This window comes from Gorilla gorilla, chromosome 2 (genome assembly GCF_029281585.2).
Source record: "Gorilla gorilla gorilla isolate KB3781 chromosome 2, NHGRI_mGorGor1-v2.1_pri, whole genome shotgun sequence".
Classification (NCBI taxonomy): domain Eukaryota; kingdom Metazoa; phylum Chordata; class Mammalia; order Primates; family Hominidae; genus Gorilla; species Gorilla gorilla.
The window spans coordinates 181348683-181365345 of NC_086017.1; the positions used below are offsets into that span (position 1 = coordinate 181348683).

A 16663-nucleotide genomic window follows, 5' to 3' on the forward strand; every position below is an offset into this window, starting at 1 on the left:
GTTAACTCATGTTCGTTTATTTTCTTTCAGTGTTCCCTTGTGTACCAGAACGTCCTGGGATGCCTTGTCCAGGAGAAGATAGTGAGTGTTTATATACTTCATACCTTTTACAAGAGTTACTATGCTATGGTACAAGTGAAAAAGAAATCAGAGATAGAATTTTTAGCTAGGTGCAGTGGACAGTGGCTAATGCCTGTAATCCCAGCACTGTGGGAAGCTGAGGTGGGAGGATCGCTTAAGCCCAGGAGTTCAAGACCAGCCTGGGCAACAAAGTGAGACCTTGTCTTTCCAAAAACACACAAAAAAATTAGCACGGTGTGTGCCTATAATCTCAGCTACTTGGGAGGTTGAGGTGGGAGGATCCCTTGAGCCCAGGAGTTTGAGGCTACAGTGAGCCAAGGTCGCACTACTTGCACTCTAGTGTGGGTGACAGAGACAGGCCTTGTCTCAAGGAAAAAAAAAAAAAGGAAATAGAAATTCTAATTCATTTGATTTCTTTTCCATTTTTCAGTCAATTTAGATTAGTGGCTGCCCAAATGCTACTTTGCCAGATCAAATTCAGATAGTTCTTAGTTACAACTTACATGATTGCCTTTTGCACATATGAAAGGAATATTAAGTTAAATTTAAGTTTTAAAATTCAATTTTGGAAATGTTCAAACCTATACAGAAGTTGAAACAACATGGAAAACAAGGATACCTATATATCCTTTGCCCAGATTTACCAATTTTTAACGTTTTCCCTGTTTGCTTTATCTCTGTATCTGTCTATATCTCATATATGCATGCACAGTTATACATAACAAACACATTTGTTTTTTTTTTTTTGGTTATACCACTTGAGACTGACATGACACTCAGCACATGTAATTAGGAATTGGCTTTTTTTTTTTTCTGCAGTGTTTTTTTCTTAAACAAGTATTAAGTCACTTTTTTTATTGTTGTTTATGAGACAGAATCTCGTTTTCTCAGCCAGGCTGGAGTGCAGTGACGCAGTCTTGGCTCATTGCAACCTTCACCTATGGGATTCAAGCAATTCTCCTGCCTCAGCCTCCTGAGTACCTGGGATTACAGGCGCCAACACCATGCTCAGCTTATTTTTGTACTTTTAGTAGAGTTGAGGTTTCACCATGTTGGCCAGGCCGGTGTCGAACTACTGACCTCAGGTGATCCACCTGCCTCAGCCTCCCAGAGTGCTGTGATTACAGGTGTGAGCCACTGCACCTGGCCCCACGTCACTTATTAAATGTCTTTAAATATTGCAGACTTCCTACAATTGACCCAGAGAAATGTGTATATTTATTAGATCTCCAACTCCTAGTAACTTCAGGTAACCAACCAGAGTCCACAGTGGAATGGTGATTCTTACCCTTGGACACATTAAAATTGTGGGATGGAGGGAATGATCAATGCTAAATTTCCATCCCCAAGCTTAATGAATTAGTGTGGAGGTGAAATCTGGACATCTTTGTATTTTAAAATGGACTCTCAAAATGTAGCCATTGGGTCCCACAGCATCAGCTTCACCTGAGAACTGAATAGAAACTGCACTCCAGGCCGGGTGCAGTGGCTCATGCCTGTAACCCTAGCACTTTGGGAGGCTGAGGCAGGCAGATCACCTGAGGTCAGGAGTTCAAGACCAGGCCAACATGGCCAACATGGTGAAAGCCCATTTCTACTAAAAATACTAAAAAAAGTTAGCTGGGTGTGGTGGTGCATACCTGTAATCCTAGCTACCTGGGAGGCTGAGGCAGGAGAATTGCTTGAACCTGGGAAGCGGAGGTTGCAGTGAGCTGAGGTCGCGCCAGTACATTCCAATCTGGACAACAGAGCGAGACTCTGTCTCAAAAAAAAAAAAAAAAGAAAAAAACTGCACTCCAATCTACGTGATTCATAAACTCTTGGACTGGGGCTGAGCTACCAGATTTAACAAGCTCTTTAGGTGATTCTGATGCACACTAAAGTTTGAGAACCACCATTTAAAAGCTTCCCCAGGTCAGGAATTGTTAACGGAATTTCTTTGGAATATCTAAGCCAATGGTTACTATTAATGAGATGAACTAAGAGTGTCCAACTACTCTTTGTTCTAATGTAATTTAATATGCAAACTTATGTTTGATTGTAAGTTATTGCTTTTGGTATTTTGGCATAATTTACTAATTGTGGATATTAGGCAACTCATTTTCATTTGTGGTTTCTGCACATGCCCATCACTTTAGAAGGAATAGTGGTAAATGCTTTGCTTTGAATTAATTGAAATAGCTCTAAACTTTCTTTTTTTTTTTTTTTTTTTTTTTTTTGAGATGGTCTTGCTCTGTCGCCCAGGCTGGAGTGCAGTGGCGAGAACTCGGCTCACTGCAAGCTCTGCCTCCTGGGTTCACGCCATTCAGCCTCCTGAGTAGCTGGGATTTTAGGTGCCCACTACCATGCCCGTCTAATTTTTTTTTTGTATTTTTAGTAGAGATGGGGTTTCACCGTGCTAGCCAGGATGGTCTCAATCTCCTGATCTTGTGAACTGCCCACCTCGGCCTCCCAAAGTGCTGGGATTACAGGCGTGAGCCACCGCGCCCGGCCTAAACTTTCAATTCTGTATTAAGCTATCCTGAGATTTCTAATTGAGCGCATTGCAACTGGTCTTTAGTATCTTAATTTTAAATAGTAAACCCATTGCTATATTTGCTTTAAAATATTACTTTGGGAACCTATTGTAATCTTTCTGTGGTATTAACTATTACTGTTATTACCATTACTGTGGGATATTATTATTAATGACTAATAGACAATATATATAATAATGATGGACTTAAAAATATGAAGGTGGACTAGATTTGATCGTTTGGAACCTCTTTCTCTAACTATATTTAAGAAACATATTAATATAAAGACCACTGGATGAAAAGTTGTTGGGGAAAAAGATATGCTTCTGGTACAAAATATCACTTTACAGATTAGTTACAAAGAGTGAAATGTACCTTTACAATGAAGAGATCTAGCAGTCACTACCTTTAATGGTTATTGAACATCAGTAGTGGGAGTTGATAATCCGACATTTGTGTACCTCATGAAAAGTAATGAGATAAGAAATACACAACACTACCTATGTGTTATTTTTGCCAAAGGTATTTAATACTGCCTCTAATCGTAAGTAAACAGACAAATCCAGAACGTGGGATATAATATGAAACAACTAACCAGACTCTTTAAAAAAAAAAAAAGTCGACATCATGAAAAGGAAGTAACAACAAATAAGGCAGAGTGAATGTTTTAAAATGTTAAGGAGACCAAAAAAAGCATGATCAAATGCAGTCCCTGAATCTTGATTGCATCCTGGATAGAAAAAGTGAGCTTTGAAAGTCACTTTGGGGCCGGGCATGGTGGCCCATGCCTGTAATCCCAGCACTTTGGGAGGCTGAGGCAGACAGATCACTTGAGGTCAGTAGTTTGAGACCAGCCTGGCCAACGTGGCAAAACCCCATCTTTACTAAAAATACGAAAATTAGCCGGGTGTGGTGGTGTGTACCTGCAATCCCAGCTACTCGGGTGGCCGAGGCAGGAGAATTGCTTAAACCCAGGAGGCGGAGGTTGCAGTGGGCTGAGATTGCACCACTGGACTCCAGTCTGGGTGATGGAGTGAGACTGTGTCTCAAAAAAGAAAGTCACTTTGAGACCAGTTAGGGAAGTTTGTATATGAATTGTATATTGGTTGATATTGAATTAATGTTGATTTTCTAAGACATGGTAATGGTATTGTGGTTAGGTAGAATTGGGTGGCGGGGGGGGTGCGGAATATCCTTAATCTCAGACAATGGATACTTGGGTATTAAAGGGTATTTAAGTGCCATGATGTCTGCATTTTACTTCCAAGTAATTCAGAAAAAAAAAAGTATTTTTTTTTTGTAGTGAAGAAAGTAAATATGACAAAACATGAATAATTGGTAAATCTCGGTGAAAGATGCAGGTGTCTATTCTTTTACCTTTTCTGTGGGATTAAAAGATGTTCAAAATAAAAAGTTGGAGGAAAGTTTTTAAAAAGAAAAGCAGTAGTAGGCCGGGCATGTTGGCTCATGCCTGTAATCCCAGCACTTTGGGAGGCTGAGGCGGGCGGATCAACTGAGGTCGGGAGTTCAAGGCCAGCCTGACCAACATCTAGAAACCCTGTCTCTACTAAGAATACAAAATTAGCTGAGCATGGTGATGCATCTCTGTAATCTCAGCTACTTGGGAGGCTGAGGCAGGAGAATCACTTGAACCCAGGAGGTGGAGGTTGCAGTGAGCTGAGACTGTGCCACCGCACTCCAGCCTGGGTGATAGAGCAAGACTCCATCTCACCAAAAAAAAAAAAAAAAAAAAAAAAAGGACAAGCAGTAGGCAGTAGTAGTCAAATATTTATACTCTGTGGTCTTTATTTTTATCTGGTCCCTTGATGAATCTATTTTACTTTTTGACGTTCAGGTTTTTATCAGTATTTTTTTTCTTGCAATGAGTATCATGAAAAAATTACAGCCTTAATTATAAAATGATTTTTTACTCAAACTTGCTCTTTTTTCTTTTTTTTAACTATTACTCTGTCTTCAGAATCCATCTACCGTAGAGGTGCACGCCGCTGGAGAAAGCTTTATTGTGCCAATGGCCACACTTTCCAAGCCAAGCGTTTCAACAGGGTAAACATAGTTTGTTGAATGTCGATAATGTGAAACAGCTATTTTTTCCCTTTCTACTATGAAAGAAAGGTAGTTTGTTATTAAGTCTTGTTATACACTTTTAAATACATAAGTAGCATGACCTTACATTTCCAGTTTGCCTGAGGCAGTATGCCTATAATTTTTATAGGCAGCCCCGCCTGACTGGTTTTCGTATTTTTTTGGTGGAGACGGGGTTTCGCTGTGTTGGCCGGGCTGGTCTCCAGCTCCTAACCGCGAGTGATCTGCCAGCCTCGGCCTCCCGAGGTGCCGGGATTGCAGACAGAGTCTGGTTAACTCAGTGCTCAATGGTGCCCAGGCTGGAGTGCAGTGGCGTGATCTTGGCCCGCTACAACCACCTCCCAGCCGCCTGCCTTGGCCTCCCAAAGTGCCGAGATTGCAGCCTCTGCCCGGCTGCCGCCCCGTCTGGGAAGTGAGGAGCGTCTCCGCCTGGCCGCCCATCGTCCGGGATGTGAGGAGCCCCTCTGCCTGGCTGCCCAGTCTGGAAAGTGAGGAGCGTCTCTGCCCGGCCGCCATCCCATCTAGGAAACAAGGAGCGCCTCTTCCCGGCTGCCATCACATCTGGGAAGTGAGGAGCGTCTCTGCCCGGCCGCCCATCGTCTGAGATGTGGGGAGCACCTCTGCCCTGCCGCCCCGTCCGGGATGTGAGGAGCGTCTCTGCCCGGCTGCCCCGTCTGAGAAGTGAGGAGACCCTCTGCCTGGCAACCGCCCCGTCTGAGAAGTGAGGAGCCCCTCCGCCCGGCAGCCGCCCCGCCCGAGAAGTGAGGAGCCCCTCCGCCCAGCAGCCACCCCGTCTGGGAAGTGAGGAGCATCTCCGCTCGGCAGCCACCTCGTCCGGGAGGGAGGTGGGGGGGTCAGCCCCCCGCCCGGCCAGCCGCCCCGTCCGGGAGGGAGGTGGGGCCAGCCCCCCGCCCGGCCAGCCGCCCCGTCCGGGAGGGAGGTGGGGGGGCCAGCCCCCTGCCCGGCGAGCCGCCCCGTCCGGAAGGGAGGTGGGGGGGGTCAGCCCCCCGCCCGGCCAGCCCCCCGCCCGGCCAGCCGCCCCGTCCGGGAGGGAGGTGGGGGGGTTAGCCCACCGCCCAGCCTGCCGCCCTGTCCGGGAGGGAGGTGGGGGTTCGGCCCCCCGCCTGGCCGGCCACCTGGTCCGAGAGGTGAGGGGGCGCCTCTGCCCGGCCGCCCCTACTGGGAAGTGAGGAGCCCCTCTGCCCGGCCAGCCGCTCCGTCTGGGAGGGAGGTGGGGGGGTCAGCCCCCCGCCCGGCCAGCCACCCCATCCGGAAGGGAGGTGGGGGGGGGGGTCAACCCCCCGCCCGGCCAGCCGCCCCGTCCGGGAGGGAGGTGGGGGGGTTAGCCCCCCGCCTGGCCAGCCGCCCCGTCCGGGAGGTGAGGGGCACCTCTGCCCGGCCGCCCCTACTGGGAAGTGAGGAGCCCCCCCGCCCGGCCAGCCGCCCTGTCCGGGAGGGAGGTGGGGGGGTCAGCCCCCCGCCCAGCCAGCTGCCCCGTCCGGGAGGGAGGTGGGGGGTTAGCCCCCCGCCTGGCCAGCCGCCCCGTCCGGGAGGTGAGGGGCGCCTCTGCCCGGCCGCCCCTACTGGGAAGTGAGGAGCCCCTCTGCCCGGCCAGTCGCCCCGTCCGGGAGGGAGGTGGGGGGGGGTCAGCCCCCTGCCCGGCCGGCCGCCCCTACTGGGAAGTGAGGAGCCCCTCTGCCCGGCCACCACCCCGTCTTGGAGGTGTACCCAACAGCTCATTGAGAACGGGTCATGATGACAATGGCGGTTTTGTGGAATGGAAAGGGGGGAAAGGTGGGGAAAAGATTGAGAAATCGGATGGTTGCCGTGTCTGTGTAGAAAGAGGTAGACATGGGAGACTTCATTTTGTTCTGTACTAAGAAAAAATTCTTCTGCCTTGGGATCCTGTTGATCTGTGACCCTACCCCCAACCCTGTGCTCTCTGAAACATGTGCTGTATCCACTCAGGGTGGAATGGATTAAGGGCGGTGCAAGATGTGCTTTGTTAAACAGATGCTTGAAGGCAGCATGCTCGTTAAGAGCCATCACCACTCCCTAATCTCAAGTACCCAGGGACACAAACACTGCGGAAGGCCGCAGGGTCCTTTGCCTAGGAAAACCAGAGAACTTTGTTCACTTGCTTATCTGCTGACCTTCCCTCCACTATTGTCCTGTAACCCTACCAAATCCCCCTCTGCGAGAAACACCCAAGAATGATCAATAAAAAAAAATAATAATAAAATAAAATAATAATAAAAAAATTAGCCAGGTGCAGTCACATGCACCTGTAGTCCCAGCTACTCGGGAGGCTGAGGCAGGAGAATCACTTGAGTCTGGGAGGCAGAGGTTGCAGTGAGCCGAGATTGTGCCACTGCACTCCAGCCTGGGCAATGGAGCAAGACTCAGTTTCAAAAAAAAGAAAAAAGCTCCAGATTGGATGATTAATTATTCCACATAATATACCCTAGCTGTAAGAAAATTGAATTTTAAAATATAATTTAAGGCAGCCAGAAAATAAGCAAGGTTTATTTATTTAATATTAATCTTTATTTTTCCAGTTAGTGTTGTAATTTGATTTTCACTGTTTAGAAAATAATAATAGCAAACACTCATCTGGGTTGTACTATGTACCAGGCACTTTTCCAAATGCCTTATATACATTGATTCATTTCATCCTTACAACAACCCTGTAAGATAGGTACTATATATTTTCACTTTATAGATGGCAAAACTCAAGTGCAGGACAGTAACTTGCCCAAGATAATACAGCTAGTAAGTGATAGAACCAAAGTTTGAAAGCAGCAGTCTGTCTTCAGAAGTCAGTTATTCATTTATTATTTATTTATTTATTTTTTATTTTAAAGACGGAGTTCCGCTCTATTGCCCAGGCTGGAGTGCAGTGGCACAGTCTCAGCTCACTGCAACCTGCATCTCCTAGGTTCAAGCGATTCTTGTGCCTCAGCCTCCTGAGTACCTGGGACCACAGGCATCAGCCAACAGGCCTGGCTATTTTTTGTATTTTTAGTAGAGATGGAGTTATACCTTGTTGGCCAAGCTGGTCTCAAACTCCTGACCTCGCGTGATCTGTCTGCCTCGGCCTCCCAAAGTGCTGGGATTACAGGCTTGAGCCACCATGCCTGGCCAGAAACGAATTTTTTAAATACTCTTGATAACCACAAATTTTTGGATGCCATTTCCATTCTAAAACTAATGCCATGTAATTAATTAATGTAAATAGAAACGACCACCCAAAATCCCTCTCCAAACTCTCTTACCTCCAGTAGCACTGACATTTAAGAAGGCTTTGAGGCTGGGTGCAATGGCACATGCCTGTAATCCCAGCAGTTTGGGAGGCTGAGAAGGGGGAACACTGAAGCCCAGGAGTTTGAGACCAGCCAGGGTAACGTAGTGTGTGATCCCATCTCTACAAAAAATACAATCATTAGCAGGGCATGGTGGCACACACCTGTAGTCCTAGCTACGCAGAAAGCTTGAGCCCAGGAGGTTGAGGCTGCAGTGAATCAAAGTGACTCCACTGGACTCCAGCCTGGCTGACAGAGCAAGACCCTGTCTCTTAAAAATAAATAAATAAATAAAAAGAGAGACCAAGCGCGGTGGCTCACACGTGTAATCCCAGCACTTTGGGAGGCCGAGGTGGGTGGATCACCTGAGGTCCAGGAGTTTGAGACCAGCCTGACCAACATGGTGAAACCCCATCTCTACTAAAAATACAAAACTTAGCCAGGTATGGTGGCGCATACCTGTAATCCCAGCTACTCTGGAGGCTGAGGCAGGAGAATCACTTGAACCCGGGAGGCGGAGGTTGCGGTAAGCCGAGATTGTGTCATTGCATTCCAGCCTGGGCAACAAGAGTGAAACTCTGTCTCAAAAAAAAAAAAGAAAGAAAAGAAGAAGAAGGCGGCTTTGAAATGAGAAGTCACTTTAGGTTATTGCTGTTTAAGAAAACAGAGCTTTGGTTTGACCTCTGAACAGCCTGCAAGGTTTATGTTTGCTTAGGAGTCCTTCAATGGCTTTTTCTGCCATATGTATTTCTAGTTTAATTCTGTTTTCATTATTTTGAACTTGATTATGTAAAGACTGAAATTCTTAGACTTATAACAGAAAGAAATGTGGTTGCAGATTTCACTGTCTCTTTAAAATAAGCTCTGTTTTTCGCTGACCTTCATAGCTTTTAAAAAATTATGTATGAGGAAGCTTTGTTTTGCTTTTGTTTTTGTTTTTGTTGTGGGCTGACAGTTGACACTGTGACAAAGGGAATTGAGTCAGCAAACTATTTGGGAAATGATTATGACCTTCTTGGTTAATAAAATATTGTTGAATTACTCTTTTCAGCGTGCTCACTGTGCCATCTGCACAGACCGAATATGGGGACTTGGACGCCAAGGATATAAGTGCATCAACTGCAAACTCCTGGTTCATAAGAAGTGCCATAAACTTGTCACAATTGAATGTGGGCGGCATTCTTTGCCACAGGTAAGATATCTGTCCTTTTTTTTTTTTTTTTTTAAGAGCGTGCTTGATAACACTGCTAGAACAGAGTGCTAAAATAGGGAGGTGTTCAGGAATTACAGCACAACAGAGTAGCTACAGAGTGTGGGGAGGAATACCTTACGTTACTGTTAACATACCGTGAACTTTGGAACTTCGAAATATCTGTGGTAATATTTGTCTGTGGGACACAGTTAACTTCTTTACCTGCTATAAAATCCTCTGGTCTAAATTAGGAAGCTATAGAGAGAACCATTTAAGAGTTTTTTCCCCCTCTCCTTTAATCTGAACATATTAGTTTATAGCTCACATTATTCTAGCTTCTATCCTAAGCAGATATCAGGTAAGAAGAGTCAAAGGTATCACGTTTGTTATTTAAACTGTGAGATTACTGGCGAGGAAAGCATTTAAAATTTTTATTTATTAATTTCTATTTTAAGTATATAAAACATGTTTGTTATCAAAAGAAATTCAGAATACAGATGAATAAAGAAAATTAAGTAAAAGTCCACATATATTCTACCATGTAAAGGTAATTGTCATTTGGTGGATATCCTTCCAGAACTTTTCCTGTGCAAATTTATATGCATAAACATTTTTAATTTTCCATATGGAAAAAATGTAAACATGTATAAGAGTTGGTGGAACACTATAATGAACTCCCATTTACTAGACATCCAGCTCCAACAGTTATCAACTCATGTCTAATCTTGGTTTCATCTGTACCCCCATTCACTTAACTTCCCCTTGCCCTGTATTATTTTCAAACAAATCTCAGACATATTTCAGTATGTACCTCTAAAAGAGAAGGACTTTTTTAAAAACCTAACTAAAAAACAAATTCTTTATGTCAAATATCCAGTAAGTGTTCTCATAAATATTATAATTTTGTTTTTATAGTTTTCATTATGAATCAGGATCCAAATGAAATCCACTTGTACAATTGATTGATCTCTTAGATATTCTTTAATTTACTGGTTCTTTCTTCATTTCTCTCTCTTCTTTTTTTCCTTACAATTTAATTGTAAAAGAAACAGTTATTTGTCATTTACACTGTTGCAAAATTTTGCTCATTACTTCTGCATGGTTATGTTCAGTATGTTATTGTCTTCTTTATTCTTTTATCTTGTACAGTAGTTGGATGTCGAGGTTTGATTAGATTCTGGGGTTGGTTGGTTTGTTTTGGTGGATTGTTTTTGAGTCGACTTTACAGAGGGTTGTTTATCCACCAGAAAGCACATGTGCTTGCCTGTGTCTTTTTTGTTATTGTTTTGAGACAGAGCCTCGCTCTGTCTTCCAGGCTGGAATGTAGTGGCACAATCTTGGCTCACTGCAACCTCAGCCTCCCGGGTTCAAGCGATTCTCCTGCCTCAGCCTCCCAAGTAGCTGGGATTACAGGTGTGTGCCACCACGCCCAGCTAATTTTTGTATTTTCAGTAGAGATGGGGTTTTTGCCACACTGGCCAGGCTGGTCTTGAATTCCTGACCTCAGGTGATCCACCTGCCTCGGTCTCCCAAAGTGCTGGAATTACAGGCATGAGCCACTGCACTTGGCCAATCTTAGTGAACTTTCTGGCAAATCTTACTTCCTTAAGGATCCAGAATTAGAATTACTGGGTTAAAAGATACGCATTTAAAAAAATACCTGGATGCAGCTATCTAAGCACACTGCCTATCGATTAGCCCTGCTCCACAAGGAACAGTCAAAAAAAGAAAGAAAGAAAAATACCTGGATGCATCTTTCTAAATTGTCCTTTAGAATTGTTATTCCATGTTTATTCATGAGACTTGCTTTGGACATTGTGAAAGCAGGTTATTACCGGTAGCTCTTTGGTATTAGAATCTTTAATTAGTTCATATAAGCTTAGGAATGGATTTGTAGTAAAGGGGAAAATCCAATCTTAAGGAAAAACAGAAGGCTGAATATTTCCAACATAATTTATGTAGGTTACTGTTAATATTTTTGAGTATTCTTTGGTGACATATGGAAGGAAAGGGGGCAGGGTTAGTGATTATATTGAAATTTTAAAAATCCTTAAGCTTACTTGTGAGCCTTTCTTTAACGCAGCCTTGAAATGCTAACTGTATCATTAATGTTCTTTCTGAAGTTTACTTTTTCCTGCTGGTATTCATTAAATGTGAGTCTAAGAATAAATCAGTAATAACTTGGGTTTGAATTTACCTTTTTCCTGAGATTATTCGCCATTATTTGGGTAAGTTGGATTCTAGAAAGTATTTCTTTTCTCTTTTTTGGGGCCACTGACACCGTTGAGAATCTTCAGGAAAATGGGAAACCCACAGAATTTTACATGTAATTTTAAGAGGTTATAGACATCCTGAAATCTACCCCGGACCCCAGCTAAAGAATGCATATTCCAGAGACTTATTTTTGCCAAAGATCTGAAGTGGAGCTTGAAGGAAGAATAGGTAGTGTTGAGGAGAAGCAAAGCAGAATATATGGCAGTTTAATATGATTTCTAATTGGTGGTCTGAAATTAGTTTTGTATTTTCTTTTCTGTAAAATGTGACTAACATTACCTCATTCACAGCAGTATTGTATAGTTTCATAAAACAAAATTAAAAGTAAATTCTCACTTAAGTTATATTCTTTCAAAATTAAATTTTAATATGCTGTGTGTTGTTGAAATAGTGTTATTTCTGGTGTAACAGAGGTACTCCACTGAGTTACTGTGTCTTTGGAAATGTTTGTAGGAACCAGTGATGCCCATGGATCAGTCATCCATGCATTCTGACCATGCACAGACAGGTAAGAGTGGTGCTGGCACAACCCATTGTTCATTCACAGAGTAGCATGTAAAGACTTACTTAGGTGACTCTCTTACCCAAGTTTAAAAACATTTATTTCTTCCCAATTAAAAGTAAATACATATATTTTGTAGTGGTGAAATCAGTCACACTATTTAACATACACATTTGGCATTTTTAAAAGACAACTGTGGGCTGGGTGCGGTGGTTCACACCTGTAATCCCAGCACTTTGGGAGGCTGAGGCAGGTGGATCACCTGAGGTCAGGAGTTCGAGACCAGCCTGGCCAATGTGGTAAAACCCCGTCTCTACTAAAAATACAAAAATTAGCAGGGTGTGGTGGCACACTCCTGTAGTCCCAGCTTCTCAGAAGGCTGAGGCGGGAAAATCGCTTGAACCCAGAAGTCGGAGGTTGCAGTGAGCCAAGATCATGCCACTGCACTCTAGCCTGGGCGACAGAACAAGACTCCATCTCAAAAAAGAGAGAGAGAAAAAAAAAAGACAACTGTGGGCCGGGTGTGGTGGCTCAAGGCTGTAATCTCATCACTTTGGGAGGTCGAGGCAGAAGGATCCCTTGAGCTCAGGAGTTCAAGACCAGCCTGGCCAACACAGGGAGACTCTGTCTCTAAAAAAAAAAAAAGTATGTAAACTACAACAAATGACTATTTTTTCTAGTTCACATAAATTTCTTTTGAGACGCCTTTAAATTCAGCAAACTCAGTTTTTTTCCATAATGAAAAACATGAAGCTGATTTTGTGGCCCATGTTGACTGTGTTCAGGTGACTCGCTTTTTTCTTTTTCTTTTTCTTTTGAGACAGAGTCTTGCTCTGTTGCCCAAGCTGGAGTGCAGTGGCGTGATCTCGGCTCACTGCATCCTCCACCTCCCAGGTTCAAGCGATTCTCCTGCCTCAGCCTCCTGAGTATCTGGGATTACAGGTTCATGCCACCATGCCCAGCTAATTTTTTTGTATTTTTAGTAGAGATGGGGTTTCACCATGTTGGCCAAGCTGGTCTCGAATTCCTGACCTCAAGTAATCCACCCGCCTTGGCCTCCCAAAGTGCTAGGATTACAGGCATGAGCCACGGCACCCAGCTGAAGTGACTTGTTTTTATTAAAAGCTTTATTATCAGAAGTAGAAATTATGTGAAACATAGAGAGATGCAATATAGGAAATTCCAGGAAGATGGTGTAACTGAAAACGTTAGATAGATACAAAACCTTAAACACGTATCTGGGAAATTTGGAGAGCAGTGCAAGGAGGTAGAACAGCATGATCTTCTCTGGACTAAATCAAGAAAGGGAAAACAAGGGAGTTTCTCTGGAAAGACAAAATGCAATCTCGTAGTCATAGAATGATCAACTCTATGAAATGCAGGCTCTTTTTTTTTTTTTGCCCCAAGTAGCTTTAAGAAGTAGAAGTTCCATCCTTGTCTGTTCTTTACTTGACCATTGTGGTAGTTAGGAAAATTCTGAGTACAATGGAGTGAGAAGTGAAAACCAGAGGTCCTGTATCTCTATGTCTTAGTCATACTAAAAAATTTAAACATATAGAGTCATTCATTTAGAAGGAAGTGTTTGATTAATTTGTAAAGAAGAGAAATGTTTTAAAAATAACGAAAGTACTTGTTAAAAGCAGTACTTGGCTACCAGGTTGTGATGCTTGCTCTCTTTACCCTCACTAAAGATAAGGATTTAACTATTGTATTTACATACAATTTGTTATTAGTAGCACAGATATTCAGTTTTAAATAATGAAAATTTATTCAGAAGTAAAAACTAAAATAAAAATCAGGAGACAATTTTTATTTCAAACTCATTAATGGTTGCTGTTTTTTTCTCCTGCACCTTTTTTTTTTTTTTAAATGTTTGGTATTGGGTTTTTAGTAATTCCATATAATCCTTCAAGTCATGAGAGTTTGGATCAAGTTGGTGAAGAAAAAGAGGTAAGATAATTTGTCTTATTGTACATTATATCATTAGCTTTTTAATAAGGCTCAGGAGTTTAAAAGTATTGACCTGCTTAGACTTTAGATCATAATGGTGAAATGCAAAAATGATTTGTAATGATTCCAGAGTTTTATTCTGATTTAATTTAGTAATTAAATTACTAATTTAAACTAGGAAATAATTTAGTGGGGTAACATTTTCATTTTAAAATAGCTTAATCTGAAAATTACAATGTATTTAAGGATACTGTTTAAAATACTTGGTAGTATTGTTTAAAATATATAGTAGACCCTTCCGTTTTGTGCCTGAATTGCTTATTTAGACAATAAATGATTAAACATATTAACTGTCATTGTTTTTTTGACTATTAAGTATTTTATCAGTTTTTAAAACAAAACAAATTCTTAATTAAAATGATTTGATTAAAATAATATTCAGTTTTTTGAAAAAAGCTTATAGTGAAAAAGATAATCATGTCTCCCACCTTCCACTCCCAGTTTGGCTTCTTGGCAACCTTTTAAACCATTTCTAGTTACGTCCATAATATTTATATTTCTGTTTTTCAATTTTTCATTTTTGTGTATTTCTGGACATGAAAGATTTAGTTCACACTGCCTCCTCTCTTTCCCGTATCTTTCTTTTTTATTTTTTTCAGTTGGGGTCTTGCTGTGTTGCCCAGGCTGGAGTGCAGTGGTGTGATCATGGCTCACTGCAACCTTAAACTCCTGGGCTCAAGTTATCTTCCCACCTTAGCCTCCCGAGTAGCTAGGACTATAGGCCTGTGCCACCACACCCAGCTAATTTTTTCATTTTCTATTTTGTAGAGACAGAGTCTCACTATGTTGCCCAAGCTAGTCCCGAACTCCTGGCCTCAAGCAGTTCTCCCAAATCAGCCTCTCTAAGTGTTAGGATTACAGGCATGAGCCACCATGCCCAGCCAAAACTTTGAAACATAAATAAAAGTAAACAATAATATAACAAAGCCCTTGTATCTATTGTTAGTTAAAACAGCTATCAATTCATGTCTAGCCTTATTTTGTCTACTCACTTCCCTCACTCCTGTATTATTTTGAAGAAACCTGTTAGTCACCTATTTGATGTTATGTTTTAGTTTCTTGTTCTGTTTGTCTGAAAAAGTCTTTTTTTCTTTTTAACTTTTTCTTTTTTCTTTTTTTTTTTTTTTTTGTGAGACAGGATTATTGCACAGGCACCCGTGCAGTGGTGCAGTGATGGCTCACTACAGCCTCAACTTCTTGAGTTCAAGCCACCTCAGCCTCTCAGGTAGCTGGGACTACAGGCATATGTCACCACTGGACCCTCATCACAATACACAAAAATTTACTCAAGATGAAATAAAGATTTAAATGTAATACCTCAAACTATAAAAATCCTAGAAGAAAACCTAGGAAATATCCTCTCGACATTGGCCCTGGCAAAGAATTTTTGGCTAAGTCTCCAAAAACAATTGCAACAAAGCCAAAAATTGACAAGTGGGACCTAATTAAACTACAGAGCTTCCACGCAGCAAAAGAATCCACCAGTAAACAGACAAGCTACAGAATGGGAGAAAATAGTCACAAACTATACATCCAACAAAGATCTCATATCCAGAATTTATAAGGAACTTAACAGCAAAAAACAACCCCATTAAAAAATGAGCAAAGGGCTGGGCATGGTGGCTTACACCAGTAATCCCAGCACTTTGGGAGGCAGAGTCAGGCAGATCACTTGAGGCCAGGAGTTTGAGATCAGCCTGGCTGACATAGTGAAACCCCATGTCTAGTAAAAATACCAAAAAAAAAAAAAAAATTAGGGCGTGGTGGCACACATCTATAATACCAGCTACTTAGGAGGTTGAGGCACGAAAATCATTGGAACTGGGGAGGCGGAGATTACAATGAGCCAAGATCATGCCACTGCACTCCAGCCTGGGCGACAGAGCAAGACACTGTTTAAAAAAAGAAAAAAAAAAGGGCAAAGGACATGAACAGACATATCTCAAAATAAGACCTATAAGCAGCCAACACACATGAAAAACCACTCATCATCACTAATTATCAGAGAAATAGAAATCAGAACCACAGTGAGATACCATCTCACACCAGTCAGAATAGCTGTTACTAAAAAATCAACTTGGGCGTGATGGCTCACACATGTAATCCCAGCACTTTGAGAGGCTAAGGCGGAAGGATTGTTTGAGCCCAGGAGTTCAAGAGCAGCCTAGGCAACATAGTCTCTACTAAAAATACAAAAAATTAGCCGGGCGCGGTGGCAGGCGCCTGTAGTCCCAGCTACTCAGGAGGCTGAGGCAGGAGAATGGTGTGAACCCGGGAGGCGGAGCTTGCAGTGAGCCGAGACTGTGCCACTGCACTCCAGCCTGGGCGAAAGAGCGAGACTCCGTCTCAAAAAAAAAAAAAAGAAAATTACAAATAACACTTTTACTGTTTCTCTAGAAGATGCAGTGACCTTGGCACACCTTAAATTCATTCCTTTTCCATTCCTGCCTTTGGGTGTTATTATTATCAGAGTTTAAAATTCTGTGTGTGTATATTTGTTTTTTTAAACAGTTATTCCTTGTGTAGATTTACCCACATTTTACCCTTTTTGTTTTTCTTTCCTTCCTGCGTCTTTGTTCCTCCATCTGAGATCATGCATTTTCTCCTTCAAGAACTCAATTTAGTTTTGCCTTTAGTGAGCACCTAGTAGTGATGGATCCACTCAGTTTTTGTTTGTCTGAAA

At 42.5% G+C, this 16663-nt stretch overlaps 1 protein-coding gene across 1 annotated transcript in view; it reads left to right on the top strand.

Moving 5' to 3' along the window:
* Positions 1 to 16663, top strand: part of PRKCI (protein kinase C iota) — an 85399-nt gene that overhangs the window by 40731 nt on the left and 28005 nt on the right. Inside the window, exons 4-8 of the mRNA XM_031009716.3 lie at positions 31 to 81; positions 4576 to 4661; positions 9054 to 9194; positions 11922 to 11976; positions 13862 to 13920. Of these exons, the coding sequence (XP_030865576.1) occupies positions 31 to 81; positions 4576 to 4661; positions 9054 to 9194; positions 11922 to 11976; positions 13862 to 13920 (392 nt within the window). The remainder of the gene's footprint in view (positions 1 to 30; positions 82 to 4575; positions 4662 to 9053; positions 9195 to 11921; positions 11977 to 13861; positions 13921 to 16663) is intronic.